Consider the following 27,300-nt stretch of genomic DNA (forward strand, 5'->3'; position numbering starts at 1 on the left):
ACCCCGAGGGCATGAGGAGGGGACGACTCTCCCGATGCCTGGCCGTTGACCAGGTGAGCCCAAGCGAGGACCCCAGACTCCACACAGCGGGCACTCAAGCCTCCATGGTCACCTGTGAGGTATCGTGCGCACCCACAAGCCCCTCCTGCTCCACCTCCTCACACAAACAAGTAACGACAGGGGACACGTTGCCGAAAGCGTATACAGGCCTCTCGGACACAAAGTTCAAGGGAAGAACACCAGAACACAAAGTGTTCTGTCACTCAAAGGGAGGCTGAGCCACACTGTGCTGAACTGCCAAGAGCCCGTCAGGAGGCCTGGTAGCTCAGCCCCGACCAGCACTCACCACCACGCGGGACTGTTTCCACAGCAACCAGAAAGGAAATACAAGGCAATCAGTTTTACATGAAAATTATTCTCCATTACAATAAAATGCTACAGTCAGGAAAAACATTTTGACAAAGAACCAGGTAAACAACATCCATAATGTTAATGCTAATTATTCATTCACCATCCATACAACTTTTCCTTATGTTTTAAAATACTTTGTATTATATTACTCACCCCAGAAATTTAAAGGCTATTTCATGTCACTAAATATTACTGTCAATAAAGCATGCTGGGTCTTCCATCTTTAAACGAGGAAAAAGTGGCAGATGACATCACAAAAGCAAGTCAACAAGTACAAAAATTACAATCAAATCAAACTTATCTTTTCTCCAGTATCTACATGGATCAAGAAATGGCCTCAGAAGTCTGAAGAAAGATCAGACATAAAAACAGCTGAGCAAGACAAAGATGAAAAGATAGAAATATACAAATTCTAAGAACAAAACCATCTTAGCCAATGCCTTCTCACATCAAAACCACCAAGTTACAAACACAATTCAGGCACATCAACCAATTCTCAAAAACCAGAATCAAATTCAAAAGTCCGTCTTCCACACCCCTAAGGCTGCCTGTATCTTGCCACAGCCTTAGGAGCTCAGTCTCATGCCGTGACAGAGCTCCGAACTCTGAGGAAAAGTACAGCACGCAGCAACCCTGGCACACGCGGAAAGGTGCGAGGCTCGTGGGGCCACGCCCGCCTCCGAGCAGCTCCACAGGTCCTGACTCACGGACAAGGCTCTCCCCACAGCAGCAACGGCTGACGCGGGCACCGGGCTGCCCCCCTCCCGCCTGACCAGGGGTGACTGGTTCTTCCACAGAGAGGCTCCAGCATCTCGCCTGCCAATAGCACTGTGATCACTGCCGTCCTCACACAGGCCAGAGAAAAGGCCTGGGCCAGCAACTGACCCCATGACCAACACAAGGCCCACCCCTGCACCTTGACTGGCATTCCTTCCCCAGACCAGTTTCCAGTTATGTCTGGAAACTCTCCAACCCAAAGAGAAGAAAGATAGCCTGCAAGATGCCATCCTCTCCCCTCCTGACCCACACGCTGGTCTGAAGGTACCTGAGTCCGGAGGGGCGGGCACTCACCATGGTTACGCGCGTTCTGTGGTCCAAAAGGACCTTCACGATCTAATGAATGTGCGGATGCTGCCAGCTTTACTACAAACTAAAACCATGACAAATTTTAGTAAGACTAACTCTCTAACCAATGACTTTTTCAGCCTTTTCTAGAGAGAAATCTCTAAAATACAAACACCCACCAAATACCAGTCCCTCAATGTACGGAAGCTTTCATCTGTTCAGAAAGCCTGGCCATCCTGACAGACCTCTCAAAGGTCAGAACTGCGCTGCTTTTAAAACAAATCAAAAGCACTCAGATCCCACTGGTGGGCCGTGAGCCAACACAGTCTCAGCAAAGCCCTGACCTCACAATCCTAGGAATGGAACCCACAGCTGACACTCATACCAGAAGGGTGCACAAAGCTGTCATTCTGTCACAGCGAGATGCTGGAAACAAGAAAATGTCCATCAGGAACAGGCAAGTTAGGTAAGTTGTGGCACATATACGTTACCACGATGGAAAACATGAAGCAGCTCCACAGGTATTAACACAGAACAAACTCAAAGAATAAGTGGAAAAAAAACAAAGTACGGAAAAGCATCTATCCACACAAACTCATACACTCACACACACGAGGCCACCCAAGGGATGTGAAGGAAGTGCCCTGGAGCTCAGCACTGGGGGACAGGAACCAAGGCTTCCTGTGCCAGCCCACAGAGAAAACCTTGTTTTCAACAGAAACTCGAGCATAAAGACTAAAGTGGGAAAAAAAAAAAAAACTGGGAAGACAAGACAGTACAGCTTTGGCCATCACAGCAGGGGTGATCTACCCTATCACCACAACTCTTAACAGTCCAAAGCAGAGGAATTTTTGCTTTCTATTTGGTCTGAAAACCCTAGGCCAGCAAGGCCCACACACACATACCTGTCCAGCTGCTGGGGTTACTTCCATGTTCCCTCGGATCACGTGACGCAAGCCCTGGAAGTGTCCCCTGGAAGCAGTCCTCGCTGTGCTCACAGCAGAGCAGACCTCAAGTCCAGAGAAGCTGGGCTCTCTGAGGGCATCAGAAGTGCTGAGTGGGGACCAGACACACTGTTCCCTCTGGGCAGAGAACACACAAACACGGGTGCACAGGCCGGCACCTGGACCACACACAGCTGGTCAAACGGGTGAAAGTCCGCCCACGAGCAGCCTCTGTGGCCTCTCCACCAAGAAATCACTCTTAAACCTGAGCAAATTAACAATGACTCACCAATACCACCTGACACCTGGTTCACATTTAAATGTCCATGTGTCCTCAAAACACTTTAATTGAGGTGTAACTGACACGTAGTTCAAAACATTTTTTTTAAAGCTCTTCTGTTCTCTCCCTGCAAACCAGGACCCAAGCAAGGCTTCCTCACTGCCTGTGGTCACTAACACAGGTTACACAACAGCACAGGACTTCCATGGAGGTCCAGAGGCTGGGAGTCCACCTGCCAGTACGGGGGACACAGGTTCAATCCCTGGTCCAGGAAGATCCCTACAAGCCATGGGGCAATTAAGCCCATGGGTCACAACTACTGAAGCCCAAGCTCCTAGGATCCGTGATCCACAGCAATGGAAGCCACCACGATGAGAAGCCTGTGCACCTCAACCAGAGAGTAGCTCCTGCTCGCCACAGCTAGAGAAAGCCCATACGCAGCAACAAACACCCAGTGCAGCCATAAGTAAATAAATAAAAATTCTAACACATCAGCACAGCTCACAGACAACACCAAGCACGGCATCGGTGACACTGAGTTTCATCGCCTGGCTAAGGTGGGACCACGAGGTCTTTCTACTAGAACGACATACAAGTCACTGTGCAACCTAGAAGTCATCAGTGAGGCGACTTTTTGTCAGTACTTGAATATTTTTACCCAAAAAGGTAAAAATGTTTAACCCAACTCTAATCCAGATGACCTTTATATCTACTACTGCAGGCAGGAATCCCTTAGAAGAAATGGAGTGGCCATGATGGTCAACAAGAGTCTGAAATGCAGTACTTGGATGCAATCTCAAAAATGACAGAAGGATCTCTGTTCGTTTCCAAGGCAAACCATTCAATATCACAGTAATCCAAGTCTGTGCCCCAACCAGTAAGCTGAAGAAGCTGAAGTTGAACAGTTCTACGAAGACCTACAAGATCTTTTAGAACTAACACGCAAAAAAGATGTCCTTTTCATTACAGGGGACTGGAATGCAAAAGTAAGAAGTCAAGAAACACCAGGAGTAACAGGCAAATTTGGCCTTGGAATACGGAATGAAGCAGGACAAAGACTAATGGAGTTCTGCCAAGAGAACGCACTGGTCATAGCAAACACCCTCTTCCACAACACAAGAGAAGACTCTACACATGGACATCACCAGATGGTCAACACCAAAATCAGACTGATTTTATTCTTTGCAGCCAAAGATGGAGAAGCTCTATACAGTCAACAAAAACAAGACCAGGAGCTGACTGTGGCTCAGATCATGAACTCCTTATTGCCAAATTCAGACTTAAATTGAAGAAAGTAGGGAAAACCACTAGACCATTCAGATATGACCTAAATCAAATCCCTTATGATTATACAGTGGAAGTGAGAAATAGATTTAAGGGCCTAGATCTGATAGACAGAGTGCCTGATAAACAACGGACTGACGTTCATGACATTGTACAGGAGACAGGGTTCAAGACCATCCCCATGGAAAAGAAATGCAAAAAAGCAAAATGGCTGTCTGGGGAGGCCTTACAAATAGCTGCAAAAAGAAGAGAAGTGAAAAGCAAAGGAGAAAAGGAAAGATATAAACATCTGAATGCAGAGTTTCAAAGAATAACAAGGAGAGATAAGAAAGCCTTCCTCAGAGATCAATGCAAAGAAATAGAGGAAAACAACAGAATGGGAAAGACTAGAGATCTCTTCAAGAAAATTAGAGATACCAAGGGAACATTTCATGCAAAGATGGGCTCAATAAAGAACAGAAATGGTATGGACCTAACAGAAGCAGAAGATATTAAGAAGAGGTGGCAAGAACACACAGAAGAACTGTACAAAAAAGAGCTTCATGACCCAGATAATCACGATGGTATGATCACTCACCTACAGCCAGACATCCTGGAATGTGAAGTCCAGTGGGCCTTAGAAAGCATCACTACGAACAAAGCTAGTGGAGGTGATGGAATTCCAGTTGAGCTATTTCAAATCCTGAAAGATGATGCTGTGAAAGTGCTGCACTCAATATGCCAGCACATTTGGAAAACTCAGCAGTGGCCACAGGACTGGAAAAAGTCAGTTTTCCTTCCAATCCCAAAGAAAGGCAATGCCAAAGAATGCTCACCGCACAATTGCACTCATCTCACACGCTAGTAAAGTAATGCTCAAAATTCTCCAAGCCCAGGCTTTAGCAGTACGTGAATGTGAACTCCTAGATGTTCAAGCTGGTTTTAGAAAAGGCAGAGGAACCAGAGATCAAATTGCCAACATCCGCTGGATCGTTGAAAAAGCAAGAGAGTTCCAGAAAAACATCTATTTCTGCTTTATTGACTATGCCAAAGCCTTTGACTGTGTGAATCACAATACACTGTGGAAAATTCTGAAAGAGATGGGAATACCAGACCACCTGACCTGCCTCTTGAGAAACTTATATGCAGGTCAGGAAGCAACAGTTAGAACTGGACATGGAACAACAGACTAGTTCCAAATAGGAAAAGGAGTACGTTAAGGCTGTATATTGTCACCCTGCTTATTTAACTTATATGCAGAGTACATCATGAGAAACGCTGGGCTAGAAGAAGCACAAGCTGGAATCAAGATTGCCAGAAGAAATATCAATAACCTCAGACATGCAGATGACACCACCCTTATGGCAGAAAGTGAAGAAGAACTCAAAAGCCTCTTGATGAAAGTGAAAGAGGAGCGTGAAAAAGTTGGCTTAAAGCTCAACATTCAGAAAACAAAGATCATGGCATCTGGTCCCATCACTTCATGGGAAATAGATGGGGAAACAGTGTCAAGACTATTTTGGGGGGCTCCAAAATCACTGCAGATGGTGACTGCAGCCATGAAATTAAAAGACGCTTACTCCTTGGAAGAAAAGTTATGACCAACCTGGAGAGCACATTGAAAAGCAGAGACATTACTTTGCCAACAAAGGTTCGTCTAGTCAAGGCTATGGTTTTTCCTGTGGTCACATATGGATGTGAGAGTTGGACTGTGAAGAAGGCTGAGCGCCGAAGAATTGATGCTTTTGAACTGTGGTGTTGGAGAAGACTGTTGAGAGTCCCTTGGACTGCAAGGAGATCCAACCAGTCCATCCTAAAGGAGATCAGCCCTGGGATTTCTTTGGAAGGAATGATGCTAAAGCTGAAACTCCAGTACTTTGGCCACGTCATGTGAAGAGTTGACTCACTGGAAAAGACTCTGATGCTGGGAGGGATTGGGGGCAGGAGGAGAAGAGGACGACAGAGGATGAGATGGCTGGATGGCATCACCGACTCGATGGACGTGAGTTTGAGTGAACTCCGGGAGTTGGTGATGGACAGGGAGGCCTGGCGTGCTGCGATTCATGGGGTCGCAAAGAGTCAGACATGACTGATCAACTGAACTGAACTGAACTGCATCCAGACTTTCAACCAGTTAACAGGAAACACAGGACAGAGGAAGAACAAGTCAGACCCCAGAGCTAGACAACTCAAGGATGTTCTTCCATCTATGGGTGACTGATCTGGCTTCAGGAGTAAGAAACAAACAGGGTGCCTAATGCTAAAGACCCTAAAGGAAAGGTGTAAACATGGCTTGGGGTCAGCTAGGACCCAAGTAGGGCCCCCACAAGCTGTGCTATAGCCCACAGCACTAAACAGCTCAAGATACTGGTGAGGGTGAGATGTCAGAAGGTCTACCTCTCGTTTCCAAATTGCCAGGCAGTGTACACACCCCACAGACAATGCAAACAGGGCAAACTATTAACAAGAGTTGAATCTAGATGGTAGCACATGGGTGATCACTGTACTCTTCCTGACTCTTTATATTTCTGAAAATTTTCATACTAAAAAATTGGAGAAATGGACTCCCTAGTGGTCCAGTGGCTAAGATTCTGTGCCCCCAATGCAGGGGACCTGGGTTCAATCCCTGGTCAGGGAACTAGATCCCACATGCTGCAACTACAGCCCAGTGCTACCAAATAAATAAATAAATAATTTTAATTGAAGGAAAAATTTAAAACATTTTTTTTTCCACTCAAGTTTGCTGAACTTAGTAATAGGTACTTACAAAATCAACTAAAAGTACTCGTTACACTGGGTATCAGATGATAGGGAATTAGTTTATTCCGTTTAGTATGACAAAGGTAACGTGATTGTGTGAGTAACGGGCCTACGTGAAGTTTTTATGGACCTGTAGTTTGCTTTAAAATATTTCAACAACATAATAATTAAGCAAATACGGCAAGATACTAACTGTTAAATCTAAATGATACATACAGGATGTTTATTTTACCATTCCGTCCTCTTTTAAAAAAAAGGGGCTTCTTAAAAAAAAAAAAAAAGAGTGTTACTGGTGCAGCTGCTGTGGAAAACACTCCGGCAGTTCCTCAAAAGTTAGACACAGAACCACCATGTGATCCACCAATCCCACTTCTGGGTGTGCACCCAAAAGAACTGAAAGCAGAACCTAAACCAGTATTTGCACACGCATGTTCACAGCAGCACTATTCAGAACAGCCAAAACATGGAAACCTAACCATCAACAGAGAAAAGGAGAAACAAAACGTGTTCTATACACACAATTCAGCCTTTACAAGGGAGGAAATGACGCCACAACAGGGATGAACCATGCAAACATCACGCCAAGGAGAAGAGGCCGGGCACAAAGGGTTAAGTATGCAGAATCCACGTCCAGGGCCCTCTAGACAAGTCAGTTTCATAGAGATGCGGGAAGGGAAGCTGGGACAGTCTCCCTGAGCAGAGGTGAAGGAGTTCTGAAACAGCAATAATGGTCAAATGACACTGTTGATGTACTTAATGCCACTGAATTGGACATTTGAAGTGGTTAAAATGGTCAATTTTATGTCATTTTATCACAATAAGTGAAATGAAGTTGCTCAGTTGGGTCCAACTCTTTGTGACCCCATGGACTGTAGCCTACCACACTCCTCTGTTGTGGGATTTTCCAGGCAAGAGTACTTTGACATCTCCTTCTCCAGAGGATCTTCCCAACCCAGGGATCGAACCTGGGTCTCCCGCATTGTAGACAGACGCTTTACCATCTGAGCCACCAGGGAAGTCTTATCACAATAAAATTTTTTTAAAAACCAAAGGATGAGAATACTTTGGCCACCTGATGCAAAGAGCTGACTCACTGGAAAAGACCCTGGTGCTGGGAAACACTGAGGGCAGGAGGAGAAGGGGGCAACAGGAGATGAGATGGTTGGATGGCATCACCAACTCAATGGACATGTATCTGAGCAAACTCCAGGAGATAGTGAAGGACAGGGAAGCCTAGCGTGCTGCAGTCCATGGGATCACAAAGAGCTGGATACAACTTAGCAACTGAACAGCAACAACAAAGGATGAGAAAAGTCTAAGAACATACAGATGGAGACGACAGCCCCCACCTCTATACTAGAGCGCCTAAAGAGGACTCCACCTAAAAATGAACAAGTGAAAGGCAAAACCAACGCAGCAGGCAAGAGCTTTCTAAGCTGCTTCCGGAAAGCACGGGTCAGTGTCAAGGCACCTAAGACGAGGGGCCCCCTGCCTGATGAGCCTGTTTCTACTACATCTTCCCTGAGCCCACACACCGAACACAAAGGTCTCACCCACGAGTAAGAAGCATTAAGCTTTCTCAGTGGTGAGGGCCTGGACTAACCAGCTTCCCAGGATGTGGGAGACTGTGGGGACAGAGCTAGAATCCCTTCTCTCTCCAGCCTGCATTTCTCTTCTTTCACCCACATGCTGTCAGAGCACTGGTGACAATATATCTTTGAATATTATTAGCTGTGCTCCATGGGAAAACAGGTCCCATGACTGATACATTTTAAATCTGAAAAATTAGACCTTGTATTTGTTTTTTTGGTGTGTTTTCTTCTATCTCCAACTTATGGCTTCCAGAGAAACCAAGGGAAGAGGGAAATGGCTTACTGCGGGGAGTGCTCAGTAAGTTGGTTCTGCACCCACCTCTACAGGAACAGTCTCCATCGGGACACCACGGACAGGGCACAGAAGCAGTGACGGGGTGCTTGCCCACCCAGCCTGGACATGGGTTCTGGGGAGTAGCACACACAGGGCCCTCCGGGTTGGCAGTCCCCAAGCCTTGAGGACCTTACCTTTACAGTCATGTCTGACAAAACTGGAGGGCACGTGTGAACAAACACTCAAAAATGAGAGAGAGGGATAGACAAGAACTGGAGGGTAAGTAAAACCAAAGCGTTGGAGCTGGGTTTTCTTTTGAAATCCCTCAAATCTGTCTAAAAATAAGACATCCTATTCCAAACACCTCAGTAAAAAGTAAAGGCCCTGCACCCTTAACCAATCTGATGCCTTCAGCCCACACGTGAACCTTCCCCACAAGTTCTCAGGGCTTGGCTGCCACTGGAGGCAACCTGGACGTCCTGCCCCAACGGGCAGCTCCCCGGCGGGGGGACAGGCACGCACTGGTGGGGCTGCTCCCTGCCTCACGCCCGCTCCACCGCGGGCTGCTGGAGAGTGCTGCTCACACGTACCCACTCCTGGTCAAGTCTGCCAACCACCAGCAGCTGCTTCCTACCTTTGTCATCACCATTCTAGGTAAGTAATGAAAAGCCCTCGTTATAACGCTAACCTCGAGGTACCACCCCTCGGCAGAACGAAGCCTTGATTGTTCTGAAGTTCTCCAGGATGAGGGGATCTGGAAAGCTCACCGTGCCTAAACTGAGACATCTCACGGTGACACACCTGGGCACCAACATCAACGATCCCAAGCAGGTAAACATCCCACCACTGGCACGGACACCACACCTCCTGCTCCCCATGTGTCCCCCACCCAACACTCAGTCCCTGGAGACTCAGTCCTTAAGGGTTTCAGTGTCAGATAACTGACCTCGGGAAAGTGTAGGGTCACTAGAGGGCAGTTTTGTTCCTGCATAAAACAAATATGACCCGATATAAAAATATCCTACTACTCAAAGTGACTTTTAATGAAACTGAAGGCTATTTAAAGCAGCCGACTTCCTAGATTCATCAGCACTTAACACTTGCTTCTGTATAACCTCAACTTATAAACTGTGTTTACCTTGTTATCTTTTTAAGCAAATACAGGTACAGATATACTAACAAGGACAGGCGCAGAGCGGTCCCCAGGTGGGCCATGGGCAGGCTTGCCCTCTGCATTCCCACAACTAGATCTTGTAGTCAACTTTGGTATTTTTTTCATTTTACTGAAAAATAACTTAGATTACTATATAAATTGAAGGTGCACAGCATGATGGTCTGATTAACAGACATTGTGAAATGATTACACTAGGTTCAGCTGATGTCCATCTTCTCATTAGACACAAACAAACAAAAGAAAAAGAAAATACCCTCTCCTTTCCCTGAAGACGCTCAGGCCTTCCTCTCCTGGGTGTGGCACACCACACCAGAACTCAGCTGTCTTACAGCTGGGTTTGTACCTCTTAACCACCTTCCTCGAGTTCCCCTCTCCCCTCCTTCCGCCTCTTTTCTAAGACTTCAGTGTTTTGTTTTCTTTTGTTTTCGATCCCACACATAAATGAGCTTATACAGCATTTGTCTTTCTCTGACTGATTCACTTACATGATATCCTCAAGGTCCATCCATGTTGTTGCAAACGACAGGCGTGCCTCGCTTTTATGGCTGAGTAATACTCCACTGGATATCTGTACTACATTTCCCTTATTCATTTATCTATCAACAGATACTTCAGTTGTTTCTCTATCTTAGCTATTGAAAATAATGCTTCAATGAACATATATCTTTTCAAAGTAGCATTTCCATTCTCTTAGGATAAATACTTAGGTGTAGGCTGTTGGCTCATGCAACCGTTCTAGTTTTCCTTTTTTGAGGAGCCGTCACTGTTTCCACGGTGGCTGTACCAGTTTACATCCCACCAACACTTGTTAGCTGTCTTGTTGGTAACAGCCCACTCTGACGGTGTGAGGTAACAGCTCACTGTCATTTTGATGTGCACTTCCCTGATGATTCGTGATGCTGAGCACCTTTTCATATGCCTGTTGGTCGTTCATATACCTTCTTTGGGACAATCTCTACTCAGGTCCCTTGGCCATTTTTTAAATTGCATTATTTGTTTTTTTGCTATTGAGTTGTATGAGCTCTTTCTATATTTTGGATATTAACTCCCTATCAAATACATGGTTTACAAGTATTTTCTCCCAATTCCATACATTTTCTTTCCACTTTGGTAATAGTTTTCTTTTTAAATTAAACCAAATTATTAACATAAATTTGCTAACATCTAGAATTAACTTGACTTTTACATTTTACATCCCCAAAGAGTAGTTTTCATTACTTAATCAGTCTGTAACATTTGCAAAATAGGCCCCTAGGGATGAAACCAGCCAGCACCACCTCGCCCACACAGCACAGGGAGCCTTTGGGCAAAGAATCTGACGTGCTCTCCCTACAAGGGCCAGGACAGCCTTTTCTCCCCTCTGATGCAGGGACAATACCCAGAGAATCTACTCACTAGACAACATCAACTATTAACAATGAGGGCTTACTTCTCTGAACTACAGGCTAGGTTTCCAAGTCAAAATGGAAATTCATTTAATCCAAGGGGGAAAAGTCTCGTGAGCAAAGTCTCATCTGTGTGACTCAGCTCTAAATCTTATAGGTGACTAGCTGTATTTTCAGCAGTAAAGCTACAGTTTAGGGAATGTAGCCACTAACGACAGTCATCTACATGAGAAGTTTAGAAGGTACCTTAGCTTTCGGTAAGGACATGGGTCCTAGCCAGCTCTCAGGTCACTGCCCTGTAAACACCCAGACGCCAGGCAGGAAATAAACTCGTCAACATTAATCTGTTTGCTACAAATCTCTTCGCCTCCTTTAGAGCCCCACAACCCACTTCCAGCCTCCACCGAGAAGACAGAAGCTGCCATTTCCAAGCTTGCGAAGCTTGGCCCCTTAGTACAGACACCTGGCACCCCTGCAGCTGGTATCTGCTGCTAGGAGGACTTCAGCCTGCAAGTAGCTCAGTAAGAACAGAGTCTATGGACGGGGCTGGGGGGAGCACAGACTGCTTCCTTAGCTTAAAACCAACAACCCAAACATGGACTTCAGCCCCACTTGCAAACACTTGGAAACCAAGTAGCCTTTGCCTGTTTAGGAGCTTTTATAAATGAGGTTTAACAAATACCAACTTACAGGTGTCAGTAGAGCAAGTCACTAGCATGGTGTGCAGCTGCAGTGACACCAAGGCTGCAGTAGCTTCTGTGGCCTCGAGTCTCCAAGGACATTTACATCTTAAAATCACAGAATATTCCTTTCCTGTCTGCATTTTTGTTTTTTTTCAAGTTATTTTTACAGAACCCTCTTCGCTGAAAGCCCAACCCTCAAAAGCAGCCCTGGATAAACAAAGAAATAGTGCCAAGCCTGCCTCAGGGAGGGCGAGAAAAGGCCAGAGGGCACCAGCCGCCTGAGCCCCTGCCCACCCCGGCCCCACTTCTGTGCTGCTGCGCAGCCATCATCACTGCAGTTAGTTCAGAAGCAATGATGAAGACAAGCTCTCTCCCTCCAGGGAGCAGCAGCTGTCAGCCGGCAGAGGTGAGATGTTCTACTGTCATGGAGGGGTGGTGACATGGGGACCTGGCAGAGCAGGGAGAGCGTGAGTGAGAATGAACACAAAGCCAAGCACCTCGCAGCTGAGCAGCCCCAAACGTCCACTTCTGCATCTGTGATGAGACTGTGAGCAATTCAGGGCCCTGCCAGAAACAGTACAGCCTACAGAGACCATCCCCCGCTGAAGGCCAGCAGCCAGACGCCCTGAGTGTCACTGCTGCCCCGCCCACGGTCAGACCAAAGGACGAAGTCCTTGTGACACGGCACATGACCAGCGTGCTGTGACAGAGCAGGACAGAAGCTCTGTTCTGATGGCGTGAAGCCAACCAACCGCGCCTACTCTCACGCAAGCAGGCCCCCACGCAGCCTCAAAGCACACGAGCTCCAAGCAGAACACTGAGGCTCTCCTGCCAGGTGCCACTCCTTTCGCAGCCGAGAGCCTTTTAACATTGATCTTCTGGGCAAACACTGGCTAAGCATCTAATCCTATGTGCATAACATGTGCGCAGAACTATGAGAGACACAAAGCAGACAGCATCCAAGAGAAGCCTAAGATAGGGCGGTCTTTCTCCTCTGGATACATCCACCACCTCCACCGCAGGCTGCTTCTCCAGCTCCTACTACTCAGAGCTACTCTGAGGACCCAGAGCTACTCTGCTGGGCCTGCAGTTGAATGTATGGGACAAAAGAGGTGTTTGAGCCAATCGCAGGCTCCTGGGGAGTGGCCCACTCCTCCCTGCAGTGGGGCAAGCACCAGAGACGGGGCACCTGGGTCTGTCACAGCTCCACAGGCAGGGCACCTTCCATAAAACTGGTCATCCCTCTCAATCGACCCTCAAGTATGTACAACAACACTTGTCAGGAAACACCATCCTGCCCACACAGCCCACTTTCAAGATTCCCTGGACGCTCTGAGGACCGCTTTATGATGGGAGGCCCTCCCTGTCCCCTGAGTGGCCTCTGGCCAGGATCCAGCAAACATATTTCATTCCTCGGTCACTTTCCCAGGACAGCATCTCTGCCATGTATGTGAACTCAGGCATCATTCCTACAGCAAAATCTCAACCCTGTCATCTATCTCTTTCTGGTCGTCATCATATACTTTTCCCCATAAAATGGTGTTCCCACTTTCCCTAACAGTGTCTCTTCCACTGAGACCTTTTTAAACCTGATATTCATCCCAAAGCAAAGGACAACAGGGGGACAAGAACAGCCAGAACATGAGGCAGGGCCTCTCATGAGCAGTGGCCACCTGGCCACTCTCCCTCCGCCCGAGCCCTAGATGCTGCCTTCTCCCGGCCCCAGATCCAGGCGCCGGGCGCTCGCTGCCAAGCCTTCCTGCCCACCATGCACTGGCGTTCCTCTAGCCTCTCTGACACCACCCACTCCATGTGTGGTCTCCGCCTCCCCATCCCCATCAGCAGGGCCCTCATCCCCAGAACACACACTCAGACCGCGCTCTACTTTCCTGGCTTCGGCTGCTACCGGCTCCTGCATGGGCTCCAGGCCGTCCTCACGTTACCACCCGTCCTGCCTGCCTTTGTCCAGAGGCTTCTGACTCTGCTGCTGCCCCTGCTCTGCGCACCAGAGCGCCTCCTCCAGCACACCTCCCAGAGCTCGCAGTGCCCTGGCCCCCACAGGCAGCTCCGGCCCCACATCCTCCTTCCTCTCCCTGCATCCACCATGCAGTCCTGCACACAGTGAGCAGCCAATGAACATCTGACTACATCAGTGGAACGTGGGGAAAGCTGTCTATCCAGTCTCAGAGGCCCCTCCCTAAGACGTGTACTCACCCCAGTTCCCAACTATCCTCCCAATACACAGCAGGCCACATTCAGAAAAACCAGAAGTCAGCTACACAACTGCCGATACACAGTGGCTTTACACAGTGCCAAATGGGTGAATGGTTACAACGACAGAAAAAACAAAGACGGTACTCTTCACAACTGCCAAGGTCATGAAAAACAAGGAAAGCCTGGAAAACTGTTACAGACAGGAGGAGACTAAGAAGACATGCAACTAAATGCCATGTGGGATCCTGGAGAAGGAAAAGGACATTAGTGGGAAGTGAGTGAAATCTAAATGCATCAGGGGTTGAATTAACAGCATAACGTATCAACGCTAATTTCTCAGCTTTGCCAACCTTAACATTGCTATGTAAGATATTAATAATAGAGGACCTGAATAAAGAATATAATGCAACTGTCTATTATTTTTGCAACTTTTCTGTATATCTAAAATTATTCCAAAAAAGAAAGTTTATTTAAAACAAAACCTTGAGACTTCCCAACAGTCCAGTGGTTAAGACCACGCTTTCACTGCAAGGGGGCACACATTCCCTGGTCAGGAAACTAAAATACTGCATGCCAAGTGATGCAACCAAAAAAATAAGATGACATTTAATTTTTTAAATGAAATTAAAATTTTTAAATAAAATTTTAAAATAAAACAGTGTGCACATACAAAATGTGCATTTCACCATACCCTGTCAATGCCAAACTACACTAGCTGATGGATGATACTGCGTCCTCCAGGAATCAAGAGAGCTCTGACGAACCGAGGCCGAGTGCCAGCGCCTACTGCACACTGACCTGACCCAACTTCACCTGTAAGGACAGCATCTAAGGACGCCGAGCCTAGTGCGGTCAGCAGAGTAACTCCCCCAGAGAGGTCCACATCCTGATCCCTGGCACCTCTAGACATCTCAGGCTAGTAATCAGCAGACAGGGGACTGACTACCATGGATGATTCTGGTGAGCCCAACATAATCACAGGGGTCTTTAAAAGTCGAAGACGGAGGCAGAAGAGAGTCAAAGGAGGACGTGACTTTGGAATAAGGTCAGAGAGATGCAAGGTTGCCAGCTTTAAAGACGGAGGAAGGGTCCATGTGAAGAGCCTCCAAAAGATGAAGAGGCAAGGAAATTAAGTCTCCCTGGAACTGGCAGAAGGAACCAGCCCTGGTCATTTGTTACACAGTCACAGAAAATAAGCAGTGACAGCATTGAAACGGAAAACTCACAAGCCCTTCTCCAAACCCTTAGACCATGTTTCCCCACCCTGCACAGCCGCCTGAGTCAGCCCCCACCCCTCCACCTCCCTTCCGGGTCCCACCTCCCTCCACCCAACAGACTTGGAGGCTTAGAAGAAAAACATCAAGGAAAAGGAGGTGTGATGGGTTAAATTCTAAGAGATTTTTCTCCCCAACTTTTTAAAATTTCACTATGCCATTAAATAACTTTTTTTTAAAGATTAGTTACTGCTTAAACATAATCTTTAAAAAGTCAGTCATCTGATGAGAACCCAGATTCAGCAGAATCAGATCTAATCACTTTACCAAAGAAAAACAAAGTTCACATGTACCTCATTAAGGTCACAGCTGCTGAAATCACTCAGGATATGAGTGAAAGCACATGTTACTTTTCTAAGTTTCATACTAAATGATAAGACACTTCAAAGATCACCTTTCCCAAGTATTAGGGAAAAAATCTCCCCATAAGAAAACATTCTGAGTTTAAGCATATTTCATATATTAACCTCTAAACTCAAAAACTTCAAATTCTAGATGGACTCTTTTAAAGATAATGGAAATATCTATGTAGGCAAGCTAAAATTAAATATATTAGGAGCCAATCATACAACTCTGGCAAACAAAGAATTCACAAAGTCTAGAAATTCCTTGAAAACATAATCACCTTGAGGGCTACAATTTCCAACCCCTAAGGCTGGCCGTTCTCCTCTGTAAGCATCCAAAAGGATAGGATTTCTTTTAAAATGTTCTGCACATCCTTTAATTAGTCAGGCGTTTTAGTAATTTTTTTTTTTTAGTTAATTCCTTCAAGAGCGGTGTCTTGGGGTTTTGTTGAGTTTTTATTTTTACTTCCTGTTTTACAGGATGTAAAACCACATTTAGAAACACACTAGCAAGGCTTAATTTCTTAAGAGTAATAAGGTTCTCCACTGCATTTTTCATGCTCTCTGTTTTAGGTAAGTTTACACAATATAGCCATAATATCTTCAAGTCTACTTTTTCACCCTGAATTAAATGAAAGTTTTACTTTGCTGGATATGAATGAAGTAAAAAAGAAAAAACAAAAACACTGTAACTTTAGCCCAAACCTTATGAACCAAGCACCTTCCCGCAATGTCCTCATTATTTAGAAATGTTCATTATTCCAGCACATTCATATTCTGGGTCTGAAGACGACCACTGGAAGGGGAAGAGGACAGGACACTCTCTACTGACGAGCTGAGGACAATCTACTTGCTGCATTTTAGATGAAAAATAATCTCTGATATCAGAAAGTTATTAGGCATTTACAAATTAAATTTCAATCCCAGCCCTTCTTAAAGGTCACCTTTTTTAGTTGAACAAGTGGCTGGAGAAGGAAGGATTTTATGAATTTTAGTTAACCTTGACCAAAAAAACACTTCTTTTTCAATCTAAGTGATCAAAAATGTTTTTAGTTAAGAAAAGGCCAATGTTATGTCATGATGAGGTGCACACTGGTTTTTTTACAAGTGGAAAAAGAACACCTACAGATTTTCAGGATAATAACTAATTCACTGCACAGATGCCAAGGGCAGGACTGGACATGCGGGTCTCGCCCAGCCAGCAGGCACTCTGTAACTCAGACAGCACTGCTCACCTCGATCCTGGCTGGGGTGGGCTTCCCGGAAGCCGTACCCCTGCAACAGGACTTTCAGTCATTTCAGCCCTTGAAATATCTGAGCTATATTAATAAGCCAGACTTCTTGTATTTTTACACCGAAAACCCCCTTAACTGTTTATTCAAAGGATCATAGTTGGAACGGATCGTTTTCTCAAGTTCTAGAATGATGTCTTTAGTTTCAAAAACAACCAATCCCCCTCACCTAAAATGTTAAAACCACACAAACCTAAACCTACTGTTATCTAAACCAAGAACTCAAGTCTTTATCACCCAAATTATGTCCACAATTCGGGTTTTCAATAACAACCTTTTCCCAAGTACATAACAGGTTCATTTTTTAAACTTTAGAAAACATAAACCACACACAACCCTATTTTCGTGAATTTCTCCCCAAAGAGATTTTTTTTTTCCATTAAAATACCAAAACTGAGCAGGGGGATAAGGGATAACATAAAGGGGGCTGCCTCCATTCTGGAGAATGTATATTGCTTTGGCCTTTTTTATTACAACTGCTCAGGAAGTTAAAAACTAAATCAAAGAACGCTAAACCTTTCAAGGGACTCCACTATGACACTAACCCACTGTTGACACGACACACGACCAGCACCAGCAGCAAAGTACACCTGGCCAGCCTGACTGTGGCCCCAACACAGCAGTCCTACCAAAACTCCTTTCACAGAGAACATTCTTCTTCTTCCACAAAGAGAACCCGCCTTCAATTACGGACATTTTCTTTTGTCTCTTGTTTTGTGCCAACTGTAAAAGCCATGCTCCAACCATCCTCTAAACTGTAAAGGTAAACTTGTAATGATAACAAATGGGAAAACAGCTAAAATGTACATAGCATAATTTCTAGTCAGTCAAATAAATGTTCATAATCCTAAGTTTATCCTTTCAAAATTACTCAAATACTTCCATACACAGTCTTTGAACAGTTCAACAAATACTTCTTGAGGCAATTCTATGACCATGGTCCTTCCTAGCCTGCAACTCTGATAACAAAGAGACCATGCCTACCTTTATTAAGCTTACAGCCCTGCTATCACGGGGCACATACAAACCAATCACATCTGATCAACTGTCAAGTTCTACATGGCTATTACAAGGTGGGTATTACATAGAGAAGACTCTATTACATAGAGAAGACTCCATGAGGAAGCATATTTAACTAAGACCCAAAGGCTGAGCAGGAGTTATCTTAGAGGTTTTGGGGTGGGGGCAAGTAGGGAAGACTTGCAAAGGAGACAATAATGGATACTCAGCAAGACCCTAGTCCAGGCAGAGGGTCATCTAGGAAATGAAAGGCCAATGGAGCCAAAGCATCAGGAGTTGAAAAGACCTGAGTGAAGTGGGGGGGTGGGGGGGGGGGGTCACACAATCAGGGTTAGACTGATTAATAACCATCTGGGACACTTTTCTTAAAAATGCTTGTAGTTCTAGCATATACATAAAACACTAAATAAATAAAACACTATTGTGGTAAAAAATCAGCCTGCCAATGCAGGAGACATGTCACCCCTGGTCCAGAGAGATCCCAAGAGCCAAGGAGCAACTAAGCCCCTGCACCACAACTACTGAGCCCACACGCCGCAACTACTGAAGCCTGGGCACCTAAAGTCAGGGCCCCACAACAAGAGAAGCCAATGCAATGGAAAGTGCTTGAACTGCAACTGGAGAAAAAGTCCACACAGCAATGAAGACCCAGCACAGTCATATATTAAAAAAAAAAAACCTATTTGGTCCAAAGGTGAATTTGAAGAAAATTTTAAATGTGGAGAGGGAAGAATGGGAGTTAAGAAAAGCACAGAAGAATGCTAACAAAAACATGTATTTATGTACACAGCTGAGCCTGACTCTGGCTTAAAAGATATCAAGAATTACATCCACCAAACAACAACAACAAAACCACTTGGAATAGAAACATCTCTATCAGAATTAACAAAGTAGATGTTAAAGTGGATCCTTCCCTAAGCCTTTTTAAAAAGGCTTTCTAACTGCCTGCATTCCAGGTGCCGGGGATTGACCTCTTTTTTTTTCTGTATAGCTTTAAGATAAAACTGGAAAAGTTGAACTGCAAAGAAATTCCATTTGAAATTCAAATTAAGAGAACACATATGAAAACATTTCAAGACAGTTTAACTTTCAGTTATTTGTGTTCACTTATTTTTTGCGTTAGGTTTACCAACTGGCCGAGCTCGATCCCCACAGAGCACTGACTGAATAACAATAGTGAACTGACCTGGTGCGCGGTCAGACGAGCAGTGCAGCTTCAGTCTCACCTATTAACTCGCGAGTATCTTGCTATTAAAGGAAGTTCATCCATTACACTTTCATTTGAGACATGAAGGGACTTACACAGGATAATGGACAGATCAAAACACTTATTTTGGCAACAAATGACGATTATGCCCTGAACTTTACTGACACTCTCTAATTATGTTATTTAATTGATGATGGGCTCAGTGCCACCCTATGCAAAGTAACTCCTCTCTCATACTGGATGAAATGGAACCTTACTATGTCAAATGTACTTAAAAACTCAAGGATCACAAAGCATCTTGACAAATACTCTTCAATACAAATACCATAGTTTCTTTAAGTCTATGTGTAGAAAGTTCTACTTGCCACTGTATCAACACTGTAATTAGAGCTGAGATGACAGCCACTGGTCCCAAGCAGCCCATCTGGTTTGGAGAGATGAAAGGCCTGCTGTGCGGTGTGATTATCACGGCCAGGCCCGCAGCACACCCAGAGAAAAACATCCAAGAGTGGCAACCCAGCAGCACAACTGCAAAGGAGGAATTCACGATTACGTGACACCTTTAAAAACAAACTTCTGGTAAATCCTGTTATGCACATTTTCCCACAATTAAAAAAAAAAAAAAAACAACTTAGAAGAAAAAGACCTTTTCCAAGTTCTAAATCTGGGGCAAATTTGGCACTATCTTTGGGCAGCTTTTTAACTAACTCAGGAGGCACGCACAAAGAACAGAGGAATATGTCACAGCAACTTGGTCTTTGTTTCCTCTGTCCAGAGAGCCAGCCTATCAAAGGCGAGCCTGCTCCTGAGCGTGACACCACAGAGGGCGGACAACAGCTGAATGGAGGGCGGGGGACCAAGGGTCACAATCTAGGTTGAGCAAGATGTGTTCCCTTTTTCTTCTCCAACGACAGTTTCAAAGTAATACCAGAGTACTTGTGCAATCATCCTCAAAAGACACAAACAGAACTCAGGTCCTCCAGGATGGCAACACTGAGGAAGAGCAATCAAGGTCCTCCAGAGAGCAAATGCAGTCTCAGGGTCTCTGATTTAGAACTATCCAAGTTATGCCATTGACTGGGTCTGCAGGAACCAAAAATAGTAACTGTTTCAATGGCACTTTTTCCACAAGCAGAATCATCTTACATCTTTTGGCTAAGAGCATTTCATCACCACCCCCCACCACCACCAAAGGATCAGAAGTCTTAAGTTCTGCAATTCAACAACTGCATACACTCTCACTCCTCAGTGGAGAAGGAATGTGAAGGATATTGCGCAAGTCACTTCAGAAGACCCTCTCACCATAAGAAAGTCTGAAATTTGACTATGGAGAAATTCTTGCAAAGGAATATAAAGCTTCTCAAAGCCTACAGAAACCATGAAACCTAAGCCTGTTGCATCTGAACTGCTAGAAAGAAAATGGTTCTGAGAGCACGGAGCCCTCTTAGGCCAGCTTAATCTTCCAAAAGCCTCTTCCAAAACTCTTCGGAAGTTGGGATAGGAAACACAACAGAAGCAGAAAAGCTTGACAGGACACCAGGAAAAGAGCAGCCCCCAAGAAAAATTAAGACTCCCCGCAAAACGCCAGCGATACAAGACTCAACACAATCCCTCTTTGAGAGGGGACTGAAACCATGTGGCAGGGCCAACCTTACATACACACTCACACATACACACTCACACATACACATACACACACACACACTCACAGCTACCGCCCTGCCAGGGGATGATGAAATGAGGAACGGAAATTAACATTTCAGGCAACGTCTCACATTGTTCCTTGAGGCCAAGGGCTGCTGCTGGTGCAGCCGCCGCCGCCGCTTCCCTCCCACCCGCCCCCAGTCCCGCCTACCCTCCCCCCGAAACACCCCCGCGCCGCTGCCCCGCATTCCTGCCCCTCCGCGGGCCCACGCGCCTCCCGCGGCCCCAGCGCCCCCTCTCCCTCCAGGGCCCCGGCTCTCCCGCCCCCTCCGGCTTGGAGCCCGAAGCCGCCTGCTCCCATTTCAAAACAGCGATAATAATAGGGACGCTGGGAATAACAACTACAGCCCACACCGCAAATGCGCCCCTCCCGCGGGTCAGAGGTCGGCGCCCCGCTCTCCAGGTGCCCAGGGCCCTCCGCAGCTCTGGGCCGGCCTTTCAAGGTTGCCTGGTCCCCCAGGCCCGCCTGGAACGCCCAACGGCCCCCCATCTGCCCCTCGCGCTGCCCCGAGACCCCCAGGTCCCCAGGCCCAGCCGAAGCGCCCCGTCGGTCCCTCGGGCTTCGCAAGCTCACCCAGAGCCCACCCTCAGCCGCCTACGGCCCCCCCTCAGGCCTGCCCCGAACCCCTGTCTGCTCCTCAGAACCCCTGAAGACCCCCGTCGGCCCCTGCCCGCCCACAGTCCATCCTCTACCCCTCAAGGCTGCCCAGGACTCCTGTAGCCGCCCCCCACCAAGGCTCCAGGCCCGCCAAGAGCCCCTCGTCGGCCCTCTGGGCCCTCCAGGCCCACCCCGAGACCACCCTAGCCCTCGCCTGCCCCTCAGGTCAGCATGGAGCGCCTCGTCGGCCCCCGACCCCCAAGTCCGCCCGAAGACCACCGTCGACCCGCCGGCTGCCCCCCACAGGCCCACCTGAATCCCCGCACAAGTCCGCCCGGAGACCCAGAGCGCCGTCACCACTGCCCCGGACACCCTGGACCCCAGGCCCGCAGGAGCCCGCCGCTCTGCTCCGCCCGGCGCGCAAGGCCTGCAGGCCGCGAGGCCGCCCCACGCCCGTCCCGATCCCTGCGCGGCCGCGGCTCTCACCGGCTCCGGCTCCGACTCCGGCTCTGGCCCGCGGCTCAGCGGCGGCGCGCGGGCGAGGCCATGCAGCCCCGGCCCGTCACCGGCCCGCGGCCCGAGCGGGAAGGCGGCGCGGGCTCCGAGCGCCGGAGAGGCGGGCGCAGACGAGCCCGCCCTCGGGCGGCGCCGCGGCAGTCTGGCTCTCACTGAGGGGGCGTCGGGCCGCGCGCTCGGCGGCGCCTCCCCGCTTGGGGCCCTCGCTCCATCGCGCTCCGGCTCGGGCGGCCTCTGGCTCCGGGACCCGGCGGCGGCTGCGGCGGCGCCGGCAGCATGAGACGTTCCCTCCCATTGGCCCGCCGTATCCGCCACCACCATTGGTCCGCCGAGTTCGGGCACAGGGCTGCTTACGTCACGGCGTCGGAGAGGAAGTGCGCATGGGACCAAGGGAGACGGCGAGATTGACAGTTTGTAGGACGGGCTGGGGCGGGACCAGAAGGACGTCCGGGGTTGGATTGGACAAGGTCGTGCGTCCAGGAGCAAGAGTCTCCGAGGTAGCGAGAAGCTGGATTGGCTACGTGTTTCGCAAAGGGGGCGGGTCTTTTGGCCTCGAACATGACGATTGGCCTTTCCAAGTGCCGGAAGCGGCGAAGGGAACGGTCGGGAGCGGATCTGGGCGGAAGGCGGTAGAAGGCGCGGTGTCGCGGGACGCACACTGGTAGGGAGGCGCGCCCGCGAGTTCAGGGCCGGGTAGGGGCAGTTGGTGCTCTGTCAGCTCACATCCAGACCATTCTGCTCTGGTTGCACCTGCCGCTCGCACAGGGACGCTTGACCACCGTCCACCGACCGAGTCGCCTCTCACATCTGCTTTTTTAAAGGGAACGGAGATCCTTCCAGCCGCGCGGCGGGGCCGAAGAGAAAAACACTGACTTCAACCAAATACGGAATTAAAATTAGGAAATATGAATAAGGAGGCAGTTTGCCTAGAAGTAATCTGAGAACATACTAAAGCAAAAACAAAGTGAAGTTCCACAGAAGCAGAAGCTATGGATAAAAATATACAGTAGCGAAAAGAAGTGCAGAGAAAAGGAAAGAATGAAACCTTTGAACATATTAATTCACAAATGTTTACTGAGTGTCTTTTACCAGCCAGGCACTAAATCAGGCACTGGAAACGAACTGGAACAGCAACTCTATCTACCAGCATGTGGTTTCTCACCATGGAGGGAAGACACACCTTCGTTGAATACAAGTACCTAATTACAGGCTGTGATAAGTGCTTTGAAAGAAAAGTATAGGGAGTTATGAAGGAATACTGAGTGAAAATCAGGTCTAGTCTGAGCAGTGGCTTGACATTTAAGGTGCTGCCAGAAGGCTGAAGAGGAAGTAGGAGTAAGACGTGGTGGAGAATATCCAGTAAGGTGGCTTCTAGCCACATGTGACAAGCACTAGAAATGTGGCAAGTCCAGGTTGACATGTGCTGTGAATATAAAATATCGGGTTTCGAAGGTGTGGTGTGAAGAAAAGAATGTAAAATGTAAAAAAGTAAATCTTTGTATTTTTTTCATGTGTGTGTGCTTAGTCACTCCCCCTTTGCAACCCTATGGACTGTAGCCCACCAGGCTCCTCAATCCATGGGATTCTGCAGGCAAGAATACTGCGATGAGTTGCCATGCCATGCGCTGCTCCAAAGGATCTTCCCAACCTAGGGATAGAACCCACATCTCCTGCATTCCAGGCAGATTCTTTGAACAACCAGGGAAGTCCTACTACATGTGAAAATGATAGTGTTTGGGACAATTGCATTAAAATATAGTGTTAAAATTAATGAAATCTTCTTTTTTCTTTTTAATTGTAGCCACTTAGGAATTTTAAATGACATCTCCTGGCTGCATTCCGCTTCTGTTGGACCGCCCTGGGCAAAGGGGCGGCCTAACCCATCTCCTTTAGATAGAGAGAGGCCTGGTGGCTCAAGGGACAGCACTCATTTATTCAAAGCACACTGAGGGCTTTTGAGTGCCTACTATGTGCCTGGAACAATTCTAAAAGTGAAAAAATGAATGTTAGTCCCTCAGTTGTGTCCAACTCTTTGTGACCCCATGGACTATATAGCCCACCAGGATCCTCTGTCCATGGGATTCTCCAGGCAAGAATAATGGAGTGGGTTGCCTTGCCCTTCTCCAAGAGATCTTCCCGACACAGGGATTAAACCTGTGTTTGCCTTCATTGCAGATAGGTTCTTTACCTTATGAGCCACGAGGGAAGACCAGCACAATTCTAAGGCCTGTATTAAATATGGGGTAGTGAGGGGCTCAGATTAGATCACCTTTGAGCTGAATCACAAAGGAAGCAAGGCATGTGGATTGGGGAAGAGCACCCCAGGACTCACAGGAAGGAGCCTCAGCAACCACAGAGCAAAGATGGAGCAAATGAGATGAGGCAAGTGGCTGGTAAGAGTCTCGATTCAGAGTTGAAATTTCACTCTGAATGAACACTAAACCACAGAGAGTCTCAGGAAGGTGAGAGGCCCCACTGTTGAAAGGGTCACTCTGGAGATGATGGAAGCATGGAGGAGGTGGCAGTGATGTTCAGACTGGTGAGACAGTGGCATCTGGAGTGTGTTTTGAAGATAGAGTAGGCATGATTTTGTGAGCTGTGAGAGAAAGAGGCAGGTCTGGGATGCAGTCAACATTGGCTGGAAAGAAGGGGAGGAATAGGTCTGGGTCACAAAACTGGGAATTTAATTTTATACAGTTAAGTCTGAGATGCTTGGGCCTCCTCATGGAATACTAGGGGGACAGCAGCAGACCCCTGGAGGCCTCCAGGCACAGGGCTGGATCTCAGCCTGCAAGTAGCACCTGCAGTGAAGGGTCAGAGGCAGCAACTGCCAAAACAGTGCGAACTTGACAGAGGGCTAGCAGGAAAGCTGTCGCAATAGTTCCAGAGAAAAGACATGGGAGGAGTGATGGGGACCTAGAGAAGGTGGACAGTGGCAGGGTGGTGGGACAGGGGTCAGGAGCCAACCGCCTGCTGGGCTAGGGAGTTGGAAGGGGCCTGCCAGAGCCAGCATTGCCACATCTTCTAGTTTTTTATTGGAAAATAAATTTTGATTGGACGTTTCAAGAAGAGGGCATTTCAATAAGAGTTCAACAATTTGTCAAACATTGTGCAGCCAAGCAAACAGATCTACAAATTCCTGACCTTGATCCCTAAAGGGCAGTTCTCCAGCCCTTGCCTGTGAAGTCTGCTTTCCTTCAGCAGTTGCCTGGGCTCACCTCAAGGTTCTGGCCCAGAAGCTCTGGGAGAAGCCCAGAGCATCCCCAAGCCCAGTCAGGAAGGCCTGGCCCCAGCAGCATCTGTGGTTGGCCATCTGGCATACTGCTGTCTGAGTATATGCACCAGAGCCCATACCTCCCTGTCCACCCCCCAACCCAAAGCTTCTAGGTTCACCTTGCAAACACTTATTCAGGCCTTTGTTTGCCAGGAACTGACCTGGGAACTGTGTACTGAGCCACGAACAAAACCAGGTTCCTGCCAAAGGCACTCATGTTCCAGTGTGTCTGTGTCTCTGGAACCCAGTGGAGCTCATAGTTGACCAGACACAAGCCAGTCCATGGCTCCCCCAGTGATGCCGGGTGCCCTCCCAGAGAAGAAATGATGCGTCCTACCTGGCTCTTCCCTGAGTGAAGGCACCAATCACCTTTCCACACTCACCAGCCCCCCACACCCCGTGCCATGTGTGGCCTGGGAGACTGGCGGGCTGCTGTGCCCAGTGGAACTCCTCCCTCCATTGCAGAGTGGTCAGAGCAGGCCCACAGCCTGGCCCGTCCCTTCTTCTTTTTCCCTGGGGCCCTGTGTTAAGAACTGGCATCTGGGTTTGGGCCCAACTGGCCCAGCCTCAGCCCTGTGCTCGACCCCAGCTTGCTAGCATTCTCAGCATTAGAATCTGGAACCCAGGTTCATTTCACAGTAAATTATTACACGTTTCACTTTCCAGTTACCATAGCTCTGTGTTGCTCAGTTGTGTCCAACCATGGGATTTTCCAGGCAAGTGTACTGGAGTGGGTTGCCATTTCGTTCTCCGAGCTTTGTGTTGTATTGTCCCCCAGACCTCAAGAGGAGGAGGAACTGTGGCAGAAAGCAGGATTCAGATATTCCTGTGGCCCCTGAACTTGGGGCCATCAGAACACCCCCCAATTTTTAAAACTCTCCACCCAATACTTTTCCTGTAGTCCTACAAGTTTTGATGTCAAGAGTCAAAATATGATGATGTAATTTTTTCTTTAATCAATTCATCACAAATGCAACTAGAAGCCTAAGAGTAAAAATAAGTCTTCCTAAGACATTCCCTAATCACACTGTCCTACACTTGCACAATGAATTTCCGCCTGCAGAAGGCGAGGGCCTTGTTCAGTTGGGAGATGGACACATGCTCATTCAGCAAATGATTGGATGCCAGATATGTGTGCTGGACAACATTACAGCCTCAAAAACACACACACACACACAAAAATGTGTTGACACTTTCACAGTCAGATAGTCAGGATTTGACACACCATCTTGTGATAATGTAACTGGAGAAGGGTGTGCCAGAAGCTTTCTCAGGCAGCCACATTCAGTCAGTGGCATGATACCCACCTGCAGCCCCCTCCTTGGACTTCTGAGAAAGCCACAGACATCTCTGTGCTCCTCGCCATCCATAGAAAGCTGCCCCTGGGGACACAACTGAGCTCTGCTGCTGACAGTGGTTGGGACAGCAGTCCTCTGGCTGGTGCCAGTTATTCAACTAACTACGATGCTTTTTTTCCAGAGTGGTAAATTCAGACCGTTTTACTAATGCTGAATTCAGTAAAGACTTTATACGAAAACAAATTCCCCAAATTGTTCCTTGGTACTTAGCTGGAGAGGGGTCCAAAGGAGCAATGTTTTTTAATGGTCTTTTTTTTTTTTTTTCAATTGAAGTATAATTTATAATGTTTTGTTAGTTTCAAATGTACAGCAAAGTTATTCAAATATACATATATATGCATGTTCTTTTTCAGATTCTTTTCCATTATAAGTTATTACAAGGTATTTTATACAGTAGTGTGTATATGTTAATCCCAAACTCCTAATTTGTCTCACCCTCCCCCCAAACCCTTTGGTAACCATAAGTCTGTTTCTCTATGTCTGTGAGTCTATTTCTGTTTTATAAATAAGTTCATTTCTGTCATATTTTACATTCCACATGTAAGTGGTATCATATATTTTTCTGTCTCTGACTTCACTTCATGAGATAGTCTCTAGGTCCATCCAAAGAATAATCTCGAATCCAAGTTCCCTTCTTAAATGTATGATGCTCATAGATGTGTTTGGTG

The 27,300-nt window shown here is 47.3% G+C and overlaps 2 protein-coding genes across 9 annotated transcripts in view; one reads left to right on the plus strand and one right to left on the minus strand.

The window, feature by feature from the left end:
* ANKRD11 (ankyrin repeat domain containing 11) overlaps positions 1-22,236 on the minus strand; it is a 119,667-nt gene extending 97,431 nt beyond the window's left edge. For 7 of the 8 annotated variants that reach the window (XM_059877402.1, XM_005218779.5, XM_005218780.5 and 4 more), the window contains exon 1: positions 21,971-22,236. The gene's annotated coding sequence lies outside the window, so the exon portion shown is untranslated. Of the gene's footprint in view, positions 1-21,796 lie in introns of all 8 variants that reach the window. The other variant, XM_059877400.1, reaches the window with a different exon arrangement.
* LOC112442271 (protein PRRC2A) lies at positions 1,972-23,510 on the plus strand. Its single transcript, XM_059877308.1, has 8 exons — positions 1,972-1,997; positions 9,029-9,243; positions 13,535-13,952; positions 14,866-14,905; positions 21,028-21,269; positions 21,347-21,436; positions 21,540-22,661; positions 22,822-23,510. Exons 1-8 carry the CDS (start codon positions 1,972-1,974, stop codon positions 22,892-22,894), a joined length of 2,226 nt encoding a protein of 741 aa, XP_059733291.1. The 3' UTR covers positions 22,895-23,510.
* Positions 23,511-27,300: the final 3,790 nt, after the last annotated feature.

The sequence above is a fragment of the Bos taurus genome, chromosome 18 (assembly GCF_002263795.3).
Source record: "Bos taurus isolate L1 Dominette 01449 registration number 42190680 breed Hereford chromosome 18, ARS-UCD2.0, whole genome shotgun sequence".
NCBI lineage: Eukaryota > Metazoa > Chordata > Mammalia > Artiodactyla > Bovidae > Bos > Bos taurus.

What these genes read in the sequence shown, in the direction of transcription:
- LOC112442271 (XM_059877308.1), top strand. Translation starts at nt 1,972, where the DNA reads ATGGAAAACATGAAGCAGCTCCACAG. An exon ending in CCAGCCGAAGCGCCCCGTCG is followed by an intron (nt 21,437 to 21,539) that starts GTCCCTCGGGCT and finishes GAACCCCTGAAG; the next exon opens with ACCCCCGTCGGCCCCTGCCC. An exon ending in GTGTCGCGGGACGCACACTG is followed by an intron (nt 22,662 to 22,821) that starts GTAGGGAGGCGC and finishes GCTTTTTTAAAG; the next exon opens with GGAACGGAGATCCTTCCAGC.